Here is a 15,617-nt window from a genome sequence, read left to right as displayed (position 1 = left end):
AATTAAATGAAGTCCGATCAATAGCATTTAGAGAATTATTGTCTAAATGTATAGTTGAAGCAATATAGGTCAGTCTAGAAATTCCTTCTGCTCTTGACAGAATAACTCTACCTCTCAGGGACAAGTCCCTTAATAACCAAACGTTACATTTTCTTTTAATCTTTTCAAGGGCAGGGTTCAAATTCAGGGAAACTCTATCTGGTTCATTTTCCGAAATGACAACACCTAAGTAATTAACATCTTTTTTAACAGGAATACCATCCAAAGATAAAAGGGAGGAATTTTTTAAATCTAAAATTTCACATTTTTTAATATTAAGGTACAAACCTGAAGCATTAGAAAACAAATGAATAATTTTAATCGCCTGATGAACCTGGGTTGGATTCTTTAAAAAAAAGGGCTGTATCGTCTGCTAATTGACTAATTAAAATATTTCTACCAGCTATATGAATTCCTTCAAGCTTACTTTCCTTTATAAAATGACAAACGACTTGAGCTACAATAAGAAAGAGGTATACAGATGCTGGACAGCCTTGCCACCTTTGCCTTGATCTAATAAAAGCACCTTCTGCTCTTAATTTATACAAATCATCCAACTCAATTTGTAAATCAACTAAATGAGTTCTTTGACTAGCGGACACATTTTCAGGCAAGATCCTGGTAATAGAAGAGATTTCACTAACAATGTTAACTTCTTCGAGACGTTTTAATTTAGCCAAATTACCACTATACTTTCTGAGGAATTTCCCAATTTCATGTTTTAACAATTCCCAATTTAAACCAAAATAATTTTCTCGTTTAGCTTTGCTCCAATAAAAGCCAATAAGTCTTCCCAGCTCTGACTTAACCTCTTTATGATTAAGTAACGAACTATTCATTTTCCAATAAGAGGAGCCTTTGATAAATCTAGCTTCAGGAGAAAACATAAATTTAATAGAGACAGCCTTAATTTAAACTGCATTCCAGTAAAAATTCCAGTCAGCTCAATCAAAGGTTTATTGGCATGTGGAGCATCTACAGTAGGCTGATAATTAGAAAAGCATTCAAACATGTATACTGTATATATATGATGTAAGTGATGGTTTGTCCTCAGGGTGACTGCTGTGTTTCCTTACAGCATCTGTTCGGTTCCCAACATTCTTCAGAACATCTTCTTTTCTGATCAACAGAAGAAAGAGACTCACACTGATCGGGATCAACATGAAGACGACTCGTCTTTCTGGGGTGAACTCTCCTGATTTTACCTGATTCGAGATTTAAGAATGTGTAGAAATCAAGACTCAATCACTGTTTGGACAAATGTTTGGAAAACTCTTCACAAATACAGTGAAATGTCAAAAAGCAGCATTTGTAAATAATTTAACAAATGCAATAAATAATATTTATTTAAATTAGTCAAACCTACCAATTAATTATTTTAAACATTATTCGGGTTTATAATTCATTATTGATTTATTAACAGGGCCGGCCCTAGCGTTTTGGGGCACTGATTACTAATAAATATGAAGTATTATAAACTGCAATTTAAAAACAAACAAACATTTATTTATATTTTAATAAATTGTAAATATATATATTACTTTTTTCAGCTGTTATGAAAATATGATGTTTGTCAGATTTTAGCACTTTTTGCAAAACACAGCACAATTCTTGACAAAAATCTAACAGAAAGTGTCTTGACTTCCTTTTTCAAACACAGCCAATCAGAACGCCTCTCAGGCCTCACATGCCCAAAATGCCTTTTAAATACAGTTTACAAAAGTATTTAGTTTTTTTAATATATCTTTACAGGTTAAAACACGTCTTTTTAAAATGTTTTTTTTTTTTTGTTTTTTTTTTTACATATTTTTTAAGTATTTGAGCCATTTATTTTAAATGTATTTATGTATTTGTTTGCATTTACAGTGAAAATATTTTAGTTATATATTAAATCTATTTAAGCATTTAATATAATTTCCACTTAAATTCAATTATTTTATATATATTTACGTTCATTTACAGTGAACAAAGTAAAAAAAGACATATTTTTAATGACTTTTTAAAGTATTTAAGCTTTAAACGAGTTCTGTGAAAGCGGTCAACAGGTCACAGGTCACGTGATTGACATCTGTGAGGATCTGATGTGATTGTAGCGCCACCTAGCGACTATTAAACATCATAAACTAAGTGTAGGCTAAATTAGATTTTGCACTTACACAAATTTCACAAAGAGGCGCTGCCTGAAATTGTCTGTCTCAGTCTTTCTGTCAGGTATCAGTGCTTGCTGTTTGTGAGGTAAACACTCTCTCTTTCTCTTCCGTGTGTTGACTCCCTCGGGGCTGCAGAGGGCGCTGTGGGGTCACCGGACTCCCGCGCGCGGGAAGATGGCGGCGGCCGCCGGAGCGCTTCTCCCCGGTGACGGGATCGTGATCGCGGGAAAACTCTACTCGGGGGTCGCGCTCACGCTGGACACCTGCCTGCTGCCGCACGAGCGCGTGCACTGCAGCCCCTCGCGCGCTCACGGACTGTCCGCGCGCACGGAGGAGCAGCTTCGGAACCGGATGTGCGAGATGATCCAGAGTGCGGGAATCCTGCTCGGCTTGCCTCAGGTCCGCGCGCTTTTCTGTCGCCTAGCAACGACTCCTATACTTTTCAAAAACAAAATACATTGAAACTAGTTTCAGAACCGGCTCGGTCTGGACTCAAACTGGTCTGGTCTGGTTTTGGGTTCTGATCCGCTGCTTGTAAAGAGAGTCCAGTCGGTCAGGTCAAACCGAAGAGCTGTTCAGCACAGAAGAAACTCTATTTTAGACTGTTTAGACAAGTTTTCACTAGTATGAGGTTTAAATAACCCCTTAAAGTCACTCATTTCTGTACTAACTGAAGGTTTGTCATGCTAGTAATGTTAGCATTAACACACTCGGTGCATCCAGAATTGTGCTCTGTTCTCTGATGTTTGTTTTGTTTGTTTAGTTGTGTTGTTGTTTGTGTTGTCAGGTTGCCATGGCAACAGCCCAGATCCTGTTCCATCGGTTCTTCTACTGTAAATCGTTCGTGAGGTACTGCGCGGAGGTGAGATGCTAACAGTCCACTCTAGACCTCTGGACTAGCCGTCTGGCCCTCGCGTATGACCTCATGACCTCTGACCCTGTCGCAGACGGTGGCCATGGCGTGTCTCCAGCTGGCGTCTAAGATCGAGGAGGAGCCGCGGCGCGTGAGGGACGTGCTGAACGTCTTCCATCACCTCAGAGACGCCGCAGGAGACAGGTAACACTGAGCGTAGCACTCGTCACCGCGCATCACTCCTCCAGTGGCCAGATGATGAATTACAGGTTTAGTTCTTCCGTGTTGGCTTCACGAGAGGGAGCGGGTCGGTTCTGACGCTGCGGTGTCTCCGTCAGGTGCCGCGGTCCCATGCTGCTGGACGACAGCTACGTCAGCCGCAAGAGTGACGTGATCAAAGCAGAGTGGCGCGTCCTGAAAGAGCTGGGCTTCTGCGTCCACGTCAAACACCCGCACAAGGTCAGGCTGCCGCGCTTTCACACGCATATCGTGCACTGTAGGCCAGAAACACACTTTATACAGAAGTACGCAGAATCTTGGCTTATGCATTGCAAGCTTGCATGCTGCGGTTAGACTGATGCATGTTTTACAGGTACAGCATAGTCTACATTTAGACCAGTAATGGACCTTTAACACAAGTACGTAGATTCTGGGGTAATGCATGCCATGATTAAGCTGATGCATTTTTACATGCATCTCCTGGGTTTTAGTCCAGAAATTTTTTTAAATGCAAGTGTGACAGATCCATCTTTTCACACTGAGGTCAACTGAGTGACTCAAACACAACTATTACAGAAGGTTCAAACACTCACTGATGCTCCAGAAGAAGAAACCATGCATTAAGAGCCGGGGTGTGAAAACTTTTGAACCGAATGGAGAAGTGTCCGTGCACTGGCGTATCGTATGTTTCTGTCCTTACTGTGAGTGTGTTCCCTGTGCAGGTGATCGTGATGTATCTCCAGGTTCTGGAGTGCGAGAAGAACACCAGATTGCTTCAGATGGCCTGGTGAGATCCTCAGCTCAGTCTGTCTTTAACATTGTGCTGAAAGCGTCTCAGTTGTGTTCACTATAACCATCTGTCTGTGTGTCTGAAGGAACTACATGAACGACAGCTTGAGGACTGATGTGTTTCTGAGGTTCAGTGCTGAGACAGTTGCGTGTGCGTGTATCTTTCTTTCTGCACGAGTTTTACAGGTGAACACACACACACACACACACACACACACACACACACACACACTGACCCTGTCCTTCACACTGTCTCTCTGTGGTCAGATCCCTCTGCCCGACCGGCCGCCCTGGTTCCTGTTGTTTGGGGCGTCAGAAGAGGACCTGATAGAGATCAGCGGGTGTGTTCTGAGGCTGTACACGCTGCAGTGTGAGTCTCTGGCTGCTCTGCTGCAGAAGGTGGAGGAGATGCGCTCAGTATTGGACGCTCAGTATAACGCCAGTAATCAAGCAGGACTAGTGTCTAGGACTGAAACCCCCACAGCCGGGTTCTCTCCTGCGTCTAAAGCTGGTGCGTTCACATCCAGGAGCACAGCTCTGAATCTAACTTATGTGCAGAACTGGAATGAGCAATCCTTATTCAGCAGCATCCTCTGTACATATTCACCAAAACATGTTTCTCTACACAGCTTTGTGCAGTACAGACTGTTCCCGTGCTGCTTCACTATAATAAACACACATTTGCCTTTTTCAGCTCAATTCACTTCAGTTTTGTTTCCATTCCTTCCTATCAGTCGACTTTACTGAAGTATTAATTGTTTTATAAACATTTCAAGCTCTCTTTTAATGCATTCATTCTCTCTCAGCGTCTCCTGCTGAAAACCAGAGGAACCACGACTCTCCACTGTCACGCCTCGCCCTCAAAAACGCCTGTCGAAAGATCACAAGAGACGGGTGAGTTACAGACATCAGGAGTTTCATTTGAACAACTTTAAAGATTCTCAATATTTCGATTTTTTTGCTCCCTCAGATTCCAGATTTTCTAATAGTTGTATCTCAGACAAATATTGTCCTCTGAACAAACCACACATCAATGTAGAGATGATTTATTCAGCTTTGATTAGACACAGTGTGATTTGTGAAGGGCGTGATGCAGTGTGCTTCACCTGTGTCTGTCTCAGGAGGAAGCGTCTGAGTCGCAGTGATGAAAGGCGATATGCCCGCTGTGTCCTGTCACCCCCCAGACGCAGGTAACCCTCACCTGTCTCTCTCACACACACACACACACACACACACACCGGTGGAGTGGATCCTCACGGAGGAGTCTGACCGCTCTGTGTTTCAGGCGCAGTCGCAGTGTTTCTTCTCCATCTCCTGGACACACACACTCCCACAGACAGAGACAGAGTGAACGAGAACGAGCGCGGAGAAAACCATACTCCACTCACAGGAGATGATGTCATCGGGCCGGGGGAGGGGCCAGAACTGACCAATCAGACGCCGTCTGTGAAACCTCTTAGACTGCCCTGAGAGATGTTTGTATTGTGTGTTAGAGTTGCACGGTTCATCGTTAAAAGATCACGATCCATTCAGTGTTTCAGAATCGTGCAGCTCTGTTGTGCTTTTATAAAAGAAATCTCGAGAAGAGTTTAAATAAAAGGGATCATTGTAATAACTGCGTCTGCATGACTCTATTCATGACTGTTGTGTTCTAGCATCATTGCTACACTAAGACATTTGTTTGGACCCTTGATATTAAGCCTGTGATTTTAAAACAGGGATTTAATAAACCCACCGGCTGGAGTGTTATCATTATAGGATTGGTGTGTACACACACTTCCAACACACATTTATGTTCAAACAACAACTAAAGTGAATGTAGCATCTGATGACCCCTTTAAGGAGCTGTGTTTACAATGAGCTGTGTTCACAAAGTAAGACATCTCCTTCAGGTTGATAAATGCTATTTCTAAGATGATCTTTTCCAAACTGTGATTTCAGTCTGCCGTGGTGTCACTGAGACAGATAAATATAATCTGGTTGTTTACTGGTGATGAGTGCAGTAGACCAGTGAGGGAACATTTCTACCAGTGGAAGCCTGTTTATGCACAGAACAGAAAGATCATTGGGACATTTATCTCACAATTCTGACTTCTCTCTGAATTGCAAGTTCTAAAGTACAATTCTAAAGGGGAAAAAGAGGCTTTCTTGTTTGTTTTTAACAACTTCTCACAATTGTGTGTTATAAAGTCAGCATTGCCGGATGTGAACTCACAATTCTGAAACAACAAAGTCAGAATTGCGTGAAAAAAACTGCAGTTACCTGTGATTTTACTGAGTGGCACAATCAGGCACGCATTATTACGTGTAAAAAGAGGCCGGTGTGCGTTCATCATACGTACATCGACATAAACGTACAAAGCTAGTTTTCAGAGTCAGACCAGTTTCACACTGTGTCATCAGCTCACTGTGACTCTTTAGGAGGCTTTTATTAACCCTCAGGAGTCGTATGGAGCACTTTTTATGATGGATAGATGCACTTTTTTGGGTTTCCAAATCTCAACAAAACTGCATTTTTCCATCTCAAAAATATATCTAAATTACGGCCTATGCTCTCAATGTCAAATGCAGAAATGTTAATCCATGCATTTATGACCTCAAGGTTAGATTATTGTAATGCTTTATTGGGTGGTTGTTCTGCACGCTTAGTAAACAAACTACAGCTAGTCCAAAATGCAGCAGCAAGAGTTCTTACTAGAACCAGGAAGTATGACCATATTAGCCCGGTCCTGTCAACACTGCACTGGCTCCCTATCAAGCATCGCATAGATTTTAAAATATTGCTTATTACTTATAAAGCCCTGAATGGTTTAGCACCTCAGTATTTGAATGAGCTCCTTTTACATTATAATCCTCTACGTCCGCTTTCTCAAAACTCAGGCAATTTGATAATACCTAGAATATCAAAATCAACTGCAGGCGGCAGATCCTTTTCCTATTTGGCGCCCAAACTCTGGAATAACCTACCTAACATTGTTCGGGAGGCAGACACACTCTTGCAGTTTAAATCTAGATTAAAGACCCATCTCTTTAACCTGGCATACACATAACATACTAATATGCTTTTATTATCCAAATCCGTTAAAGGATTTTTAGGCTGCATTAATTAGGTAAACCGGAACCGGGAACACTTCCCATAACACCCTATGTACTTGCTACATCATTAGAAGAATGGCATCTACGCTAATATTTGTCTGTTTCTTTCTTGTTCCGAGGTCACCGTGGCCACCAGATCCAGTCTGTGTCCAGATCAGAGGGTCACTGCAGTCGCCCGGATCCAGTACGTATCCAGACCAGATGGTGGATCAGCACCTAGAAAGGACCTCTACATCCCTGAAAGACAGCGGAGACCAGGACAACTAGAGCCCCAGATACAGATCCCCTGTAAAGACCTTGTCTCAGAGGAGCACCAGGACAAGACCACAGGAAACAGATGATTCTTCTGCACAATCTGACTTTGCTGCAGCCTGGAATTGAACTACTGGTTTCGTCTGGTCAGAGGAGAACTGGCCCCCCCCCAACTGAGCCTGGTTTCTCCCAAGGTTTTTTTCTCCATTCTGTCACCGATGGAGTTTCGGTTCCTTGCCGCTGTCGCCTCTGGCTTGCTTAGTTGGGGTCACTTCATCTACAGCGATATCGTTGATTTGATTGCAAATAAATGCACAGACACTATTTAACTGAACAGAGATGACATAACTGAATTTAATGATGAACTGCCTTTAACTATCATTTTGCATTATTGACACTGTTTTCCTAATGAATGTTGTTCAGTTGCTTTGACGCAATGTATTTTGTTTAAAGTGCTATATAAATAAAGGTGACTTTGACTTTGACTTTCAAGACCCGTTTACTGCCATTATAAAGCTTGGAAGAGCCAGGATGTTTTTAACATAACTCTGATTGGGTTCGTCTGAAAGACTAAAGTCACTCACAGCTAGGATGGGTGAACTATCCCTTTATTAAAGCAGTATCTTTGTCAGATTTTTCTACTTTTACAGCTTCATCTTCAATCTATGTGACTTCTGTATGGGATGTTCCCTTAACGTTCACATAACCCCCCAAAATAAATAAAGGTTCTTCGGATAAACAGAAGTGTGTCGTGTGTTTGGACTAACATCACCATCACTGGCTCTAATCAGCTCATTACATTTTCATTTACATTTAATCATTTAGCAGACGCTTTTATCCAAAGCGACTTACAAATGAGAACAATAGAAGCAGTCAGGTCAACAAGAGAACATCAACAGTACACAAGTGCCATGACAAGTCTCAGTTAGTCTAGTATAGAACGCATAGGTAGGTTTTTTTTTTAATTTATTTATTTTTTTTATAAAATGAAAAGACAAGAAAAGGAAAAGTGCTAGTGTTAGTTGGTTAAGTGCAGGCGAAAAAGAGGAGTCTTTAGATGTTTCTTGAAAATGAGTAAAGACTCAGCTGTACGAATTGAGATTGGGAGGTCATTCCACCAGCTGGGGACAGTCCAGGAAAAGGTCCGTGAGAGTGATTTTGAACTTCTTTGTGATGGTACCACAAGGTGTCGTTCACTTGCAGAGCGCAAACTTCTGAAGGGCACATAAGATTTAACCAGTGAGTTTAGGTAAGTTGGTGCCGTGCCAGTGGTCGTCTTGTAGGCTAGCATCAGTACCTTGAATTTGATGCGAGCAGCTACTGGTAGCAAGTGTAACCTGATGAGGAGAGGAGTAACGTGAGCTTTTTTTGGCTCATTGAAGACAACCCTCGCTGCTGCATTCTGGATCAACTGCAGAGGCTTGACAGTACATGCAGGAAGAGCCAGGAGAGCATTACAATAGTCCAGTCTGGAGAGAGCAAGAGCTTGGACAAGAAGTTGGGTTGCTTGCTCTGACAGGAAGGGTCTAATCTTCCTAATGTTGTATAAGGCAAACCTGCAGGACCGGGTAGTTGTAGCAATGTGGACTGTGAAACTTAACTGATGATCTATCACAACTCCTAGGTTTCTAGCTGTCCTTGAAGGAGTAATGGTTGATGAGCCCAGCTGTATAGAGAAGGTGTGATGAAGCAATGGGTTAGCTGGAATCACCAGGAGTTCTGTCTTCGTAAGGTTAAGCTGAAGGTGATGGTCACTCATCCAGCTAGAAATGTCACTCAGACAGGCTGAAATGCGAGCAGCTACCGTCGGGTCATCTGGTTGGAATGAGAAGTAGAGTTGGGTGTCATCAGCGTAGCAGTGATAGGAAAAGCCATGCTTCTGAATTACAGATCCTAATGATGTCATGTAGATGGAGAAGAGAAGTGGTCCAAGTACTGAGCCTTGAGGAACCCCAGTAGCAAGGTGGTGTGACTTAGAAAAATCACCCCTCCAAGACACACTGAAGGATCTGTCAGAGAGGTAGGACTTAACCCACAGGAGTGCTGTTCCAGAGATGCCCATCTTTCTGAGGGTGGACAGGAGAATCTGGTGATTAACAGTGTCAAAAGCAGCAGACAGGTCCAGTAAGATGAGTACCGTGGATTTTGAAGCTTCTCTTGCTAGTCGCAGGGCTTCAGTAACCGAGAGCAGAGCAGTCTCAGTTGAGTGGCCACTTTTGAAGCCAGATTGGTTGCTGTCCAGGAGGTTGTTCTGTACAAGGAACGTAGAAAACTGGTTGAACACAGCTCGCTCAAGTGTCTTTGCAATGAATGGAAGAAGGGATACCGGTCTGTAGTTTTCAAGAAGCGCTGGATTTATAGATGGTTTCTTGAGCAGTGGGCTTACCCGAGCCTGCTTGAATGCTGAGGGAAATGTTCCAGAGTGAAGAGAGGAGTTGATAACGTGAGTAAGCGAAGGTATGACTGAAGAAGAGATCGCTTGAAGGAGGTGAGTGTGGATCGGATCAAGTGGACAAGTAGTAGGATGATTGGACAGGAGAAGTTTGGAGACGTCCATCTCTGAGAGTGGGGAGAAGGAGGAGAAAGAGTGTGCGTCGGTCATTGTGAAGTTGTCCTCAGTCTGCGGTGTGGAGAATTGGTCACTGATGGATCTTGTCTTATTTGTGAAGAAAACTGCAAAGTCGTCTGCTGTAAGAGTCGATGGAGGAGGTGGTGGCGGCGGATTAAGAAGAGAAGAGAAAGTCTTGAAGAGTGTCCGAGCGTCACAACAGCTGTTAATTTTGTTGTGGTAGTAGTCAAAAGTCAAAGTCACCTTTATTTATATAGCGCTTTAAACAAAATACATTGCGTCAAAGCAACTGAACAACATTCATTAGGAAAACAGTGTCCATCCATCCATCCATCTTCTTCCGCTTATCCGGGGCCGGGTCGCGGGGGCAGCAGTCTAAGCAGAGAACCCCAGACTTCCCTCTCCCTAGACACTTCCTCCAGCTCTTCTGGGGGGACACCGAGGCGTTCCCAGGCCAGCCGGGAGACATAGTCTCTCCAGCGTGTCCTAGGTCTTCCCCGGGGTCTCCTCCCAGTGGGACGCGCCCGGAACACCTTCCCGGGAAAACAGTGTCAATAATGCAAAAATGATAGTTAAAGGCAGTTCATCATTGGATTCAGTGATGTCATCTCTGTTCAGTTAAATAGTGTCTGTGCATTTATTTGCAATCAAGTCAACGATATCGCTGTAGATGAAGTGTCCCCAACTAAGCAAGCCAGAGGCGACAGCGGCAAGGAACCGAAACTCCATCGGTGACAGAATGGAGAAAAAAACCTTGGGAGAAACCAGGCTCAGTTGGGGGGCCAGTTCTCCTCTGACCAGACGAAACCAGTAGTTCAATTCCAGGCTGCAGCAAAGTCAGATTGTGCAGAAGAATCATCTGTTTCCTGTGGTCTTGTCCTGGTGCTCCTCTGAGACAAGGTCTTTACAGGGGATCTGTATCTGGGGCTCTAGTTGTCCTGGTCTCCACTGTCTTTCAGGGATGTAGAGGTCCTTTCTAGGTGCTGATCCACCATCTGGTCTGGATACGTCAGCTGGCCACGCCTCAATATTTAGCAGACCGAAACTGGGCAGTCCCGCGATAGGCAAACGCAAAACCAAGCGCCACTTTCAGCACGTATTAACCAGGGTAAGACACACAATTTAAACCAAAAACTTTCCTAGCAATGACGATCACACACTAGTCTGATGAGAAAACAAGACAAAACACTCACAAGCTGCTGTCCTTCTCTGTAGCTCAACTGTTCCTTCTGACAAGTGCTTTCCAAACAGCTAATTAAGTACTTTCACTGGCTTTGGCCACGCCTCACTATTTAGCAGATCATTATCAGTCTAATGATTCATGAGCTCACTCACCGTGCGTCATTCTTACCTAACAGCTGCCCGGTTCATTTATAAGTACTGATTAAACTGCTGATGAGAGGTGATCAGGATGTTTCCGATCATTACTGAACACTAGATGGGGTCATATTCAAACACAAGAACAGATGAAAATACACAGATGCCAAATTAAATGCGCCTTATAGCCTTAGGTGTTTTCAATAAAACTATGAAACACAACATTTAAAAAATAAAACCTATTTCCTATAGCCAAGTATATGACCAAATGTGTCGTGAAACATGTAGTATGTGTATTCTAATTCATCAGCAGATGGTCTCTACCTGTGTTTTTTTGATGGTCTTGTAACGCGCGTAAGTATTCACTTGCTAAAGTTCTTACCCAGCGCTGTGTCGTGGGTTCTTGGCTTCGTTCTGTTATCCACACTAAAGAGAGGACACTGGCAAGGAGCTCGGGTGATTACAACACTTGTTTATTGAACAATCAGAGGCAATATTCCAACTTGACCGCAGCCGATTACAGAGTGCATCTTATCTCACCGTGTGCACCGTGTTAGAGGAAAGAGTTCAGGATTCGGGGTAACACGGCTGTCCTTTGCATTTTGTGTAGAGCTGGACGGTTGGGGGGTGCCAGGTTGTTGAATGCAACGTTGCAACTGGGGCAATGGTGTGGGCTCCAATGGAACCTGGGGTGCAGGGAGTCCTGGTGGCACTGGTGTAATGTGAGGTGGGACGAGTCCTGATAATGTATTCAAGGTATTCGGTTGAACGGGGGGGAAGGGGGCAGAAAGCGTGTGTGTTCTTTGAGTCTGTAATGTAAGGTTTCATACGATTGTAATGGATTATTTTTGCTTTTGCCCCCGGTCTGGATACATCCTGCACCTCGAAATTAACAGGGGTGGAAATACCAGAGGGGCATATTGGTTGCAAAACCTCATAGGGGTCGACCCAACATGGATACAGTTTGTTATGGTGGTGGGCAGGATCATCCACTAACACCAAGTCACCACAGTTATAAAGAGTGTACTTTAAACTACGATCGTAGTTCAGGCGTTGCTGATCTTGTGCCTTGTCTCGGTAAGCAGTTGCAGAATGATAAGCAGCGGTCAATCTTTTGCGCAGCTTGTTTGCATATGCTGCTGGTGTGGCCGCTGTCGCTGTACTGCAAGCATTATCATTTTGGAGCAGTGTGTCCAGGGAGATGCGTGCCTCACGGCCATGAGCCAGAAAGAAGGGTGTCAATCCCGTACTAGTGTGCTTGGTGGTGTTATAAGCCAATGCAACCTGCGGGAGGTACTCGTCCCATTCTGTGCCAGATGCAAAAAGATGTTTGGAAAGTTCGTCTTTTAGAGTACGATTAAAGCGTTCCAAAGCCCCATCGCATTGAGCGTGATAAGGGGACGTACGAAGCTTCTTAATTGACAACAATTTACAAAGGTGCTTTATGAGGTCGGACTCGAACTGTCTGCCCTGGTCAGAGTGTAGGGCCTCAGGGACACCATGTTGTGGAACGTAGCGGTCAAAGATGCAGCCTGCTACGGACACAGCCGTTTGATCCTTCAATGGGTAGAGATTGACAAATTTGGTGTATAGGTCCATCATTACTAGAACAGAACGCTTACCCTTGGTAGAAATAGGCAACTCTGTTATGTCTGCAGCCACTATTTGAAATGGACGGTCCGGGGAGATAGGAATGAGTGGTGCCTGAGGTCGGGGCACAGGAGAAACGCCTTGACTGACAAGCAGCACATTGGGAGCAATGTTTAGCAATGTCTGACGACATGTAAGGCATGTAAAAGGACCGCATGGCTCTGTCCAGTGTTTTGGCCACACCATAATGACCCACTGAAGGGTGTCCATGGACATGACTGAGGATATCAGGAATAAATGATGTAGGAATGACAACTTGCAAGGCCTTGTCACCACAAGAGTTGCGTGAATGTATAACACACCATTATGAATAACGAGGCGACTGAACTGTGCCCACTGTTTTCTAAGGTATGATGATGCGTCACGTAGCCTCCATAAGGGTGGTCTACGTCCTGTTTCCATCCATGAGAGAACAGCAGCTAAATCCGGATCTGACATTTGTTGTTCTATAATGTTCCAATCACTTTGGATTTGAACCATATTTGCTGTTGTGTGGTTTGGACCAAGCATGGTCAAGGGGGCATTTTTGTCCATGGGCAGTGTTTGGGAGTGTGCTAACATCGTTTTTTCCTACAAACATTCTGATGTGGTCTGAGTTGCGGCAGAGACAGTCAATGCATTGCTCTGGAGACACCGGTCCGGTTCCCGAGGATCAGTCTCTGGCCGTCTAGACATGGCATCTGCATTAAGGTGTTTAACTCCATAACGGTGAATGACATGCCAGTCATAAAGGTCCAATTCTATAGCCCAACGTGCTCGTCTACCTGTGGGGTCGTGATCTAAGGGAAGTTTCTTGAGACCAACCAAAGGTTTATGATCAGTAATGATGGTGAACGGATGACAAGCAAGATAGTGCCGGAAATGACGGACCGACCACACAATGGCAAACAATTCCCGATCGAAGGTGGACCATTTTCTTTCCGCAGCAGATAGAACATGGCTGGCGTATGCAATGACATGCTCTTTTCCATCTACTTGTTGTGACAGAACAGAGCCTAGTGAATGAAGGGAAGCATCAGTGTAAAGGATAAAGGGAATTGAAAAATTTGGAAATGCCATAATTGGTTGGGACGTCAGTTCCTGTTTCAGTACACTGAAAGCTTCATCTGCTTCTGCTGACCAAGAGAATGGTACTCCTTTGTGTGTGAGATGGTACAAGGGTTCTGCCGTGCGTGCAACATGTCTAATGAATCGACGAAAGTATGAGCACAGACCCAGGAAAGCCCTGACCTGCATGGCTGATGTTGGAATTGGCCATGTCTTGACTTTGTCTATGTTTGCTGGGTCTGGCTCGACACCGGCACTCGAAACACGATGGCCCAGGAAGGTAACAGAAGAACATGCCAGATGGCACTTGGATGGCTTAAGTTTGAGTCCAGCTGTACAAAATCGCTGAAAAACTTCGCGCAGATGCTGCAGGTGTTGGGGGAAATCAGCACTGTAGACGATAATATCGTCTAAGTAGATCAAAAAACTACTCCAGTGCAGACCCCAGAGCACGAGCTTCATTAAGCGCTGGAAACTGGGTGGGAGCATGAGCAGAGCATGGTTTGAAATAAATAACAACACGCTCCCTAATTTCTGTTAAATCAACCATATACAATCAGCCTGGTGGAAATTAAGCTGTTGTGCCAAAAAAATAGCAACTCATTTAAACAATGTAGCCTATAAGGGCATACAGCTATACACAACACACCACTAAGTTTAATCACTTCACACGGCCTACCTTTGTTGCTTTCATTCTACAGAACAAGACGCAAGCACCTGGGTTTAGTGTTGAAATCAGAAATGATCTCATCATAGTCCAAAGAGTCACAGAGTTCTTTTTCAAAGGACAAAAGGCACAGGATGTTGAGGCAGGTAGTACTCATGGATGCTCTGAGGTCCGTTTTTATCCTACCTGCAGTGGAGAACAGTCTCTCAACACAAGAAGTCATGGGAAGGGTGATGATGACTTGAAGTAGTTTGTTGAGGTTTGGAAATATGTCAGGAGCACAAATGTCCAATACTTCCATGAGGGCGGAAATTCCAGGCCATTGGCTACTTTCCGACGCAGTTGCTCAATAAATACTGTTAGTTCAGCATCCTCAACCAATATATGAAAGTGATCACACAGGGCCCGCAGAGAATCCTTCTCTGCAAAAGTCTTAGACTGTGGGAGAAAAGTTGCTGCTGCCCTCATTATTCCATACTGATCCTCTTGGAAACGCTTGTCCTGCACTGCCAGCTGTCTGTCAAGGATGTCGTTCCATATATGTCTTAGGTCATCCTCATTTCTCACACTTGTTGCTTTCCCCAAACAAGTTGTAACCACTAATCCTGCAAGCCTTGCCGGGACTTTTCTCACTCTGGTCCGAAGTGTGATGTTCCAGCTCGTGATTTCATTTTTCTGCATCAACTCTTCTGTTAGCTTCATTACTTGCTCAATTAGGTCGATGCACTCAGGAACTGACAATGTTGGGCTTTGTAAACCTTGTGTGGCAAAATCACTTGTCTGAAATAATTTTCCAAATGTGACGAGTAAAATTAAGAACTTTTTTGTTTGTATTTGTTGTAGCAGGACTTGCGCCTCAACCTTCGATCGGCCGCTGCTTTCAGCATACTCAGCAAGCACTTCTAATATTACGTCGAGTAACGTCAGTACTTTGCTCACTATCATCAGTTCACATCAGGATTCAGAAAC

At 43.8% G+C, this 15,617-nt stretch overlaps 1 protein-coding gene across 3 annotated transcripts; it reads left to right on the top strand.

Moving 5' to 3' along the window:
* Nucleotides 1-2,290: 2,290 nt before the first annotated feature.
* LOC132098198 (cyclin-L2-like) lies at nt 2,291-5,665 on the top strand. Of its 3 annotated transcripts, none has more exons than XM_059504393.1 (10): nt 2,291-2,588; nt 2,977-3,051; nt 3,137-3,246; nt 3,381-3,501; nt 3,984-4,048; nt 4,137-4,236; nt 4,318-4,420; nt 4,857-4,944; nt 5,172-5,240; nt 5,336-5,665. In XM_059504393.1, exons 1-10 carry the CDS (start codon nt 2,364-2,366, stop codon nt 5,445-5,447), a joined length of 1,068 nt encoding a protein of 355 aa, XP_059360376.1. In that variant the 5' UTR covers nt 2,291-2,363; the 3' UTR covers nt 5,448-5,665. The 3 variants fall into 3 exon arrangements, with proteins under 3 accessions (XP_059360376.1, XP_059360375.1, XP_059360377.1); XM_059504392.1 differs by having other exon boundaries at nt 2,298-2,588; nt 4,318-4,561; XM_059504394.1 differs by lacking the exon at nt 2,291-2,588 and adding an exon at nt 2,649-2,865 and having other exon boundaries at nt 4,318-4,561.
* The last annotated feature ends 9,952 nt before the right edge of the window (nt 5,666-15,617 follow it).

Source organism: Carassius carassius, chromosome 21, assembly GCF_963082965.1.
Source record: "Carassius carassius chromosome 21, fCarCar2.1, whole genome shotgun sequence".
Classification (NCBI taxonomy): Eukaryota; Metazoa; Chordata; class Actinopteri; order Cypriniformes; family Cyprinidae; genus Carassius; species Carassius carassius.
This window is presented reverse-complemented; position numbering and strand designations above follow the sequence as displayed.

What these genes read in the sequence shown, in the direction of transcription:
- LOC132098198 (XM_059504392.1), top strand. Translation starts at nt 2,364, where the DNA reads ATGGCGGCGGCCGCCGGAGCGCTTCTCCCCGGTGACGGGATCGTGATC. An exon ending in TCCTGCTCGGCTTGCCTCAG is followed by an intron (nt 2,589 to 2,976) that starts GTCCGCGCGCTT and finishes TTGTGTTGTCAG; the next exon opens with GTTGCCATGGCAACAGCCCA. An exon ending in CTCTCCTGCGTCTAAAGCTG is followed by an intron (nt 4,562 to 4,856) that starts GTGCGTTCACAT and finishes ATTCTCTCTCAG; the next exon opens with CGTCTCCTGCTGAAAACCAG.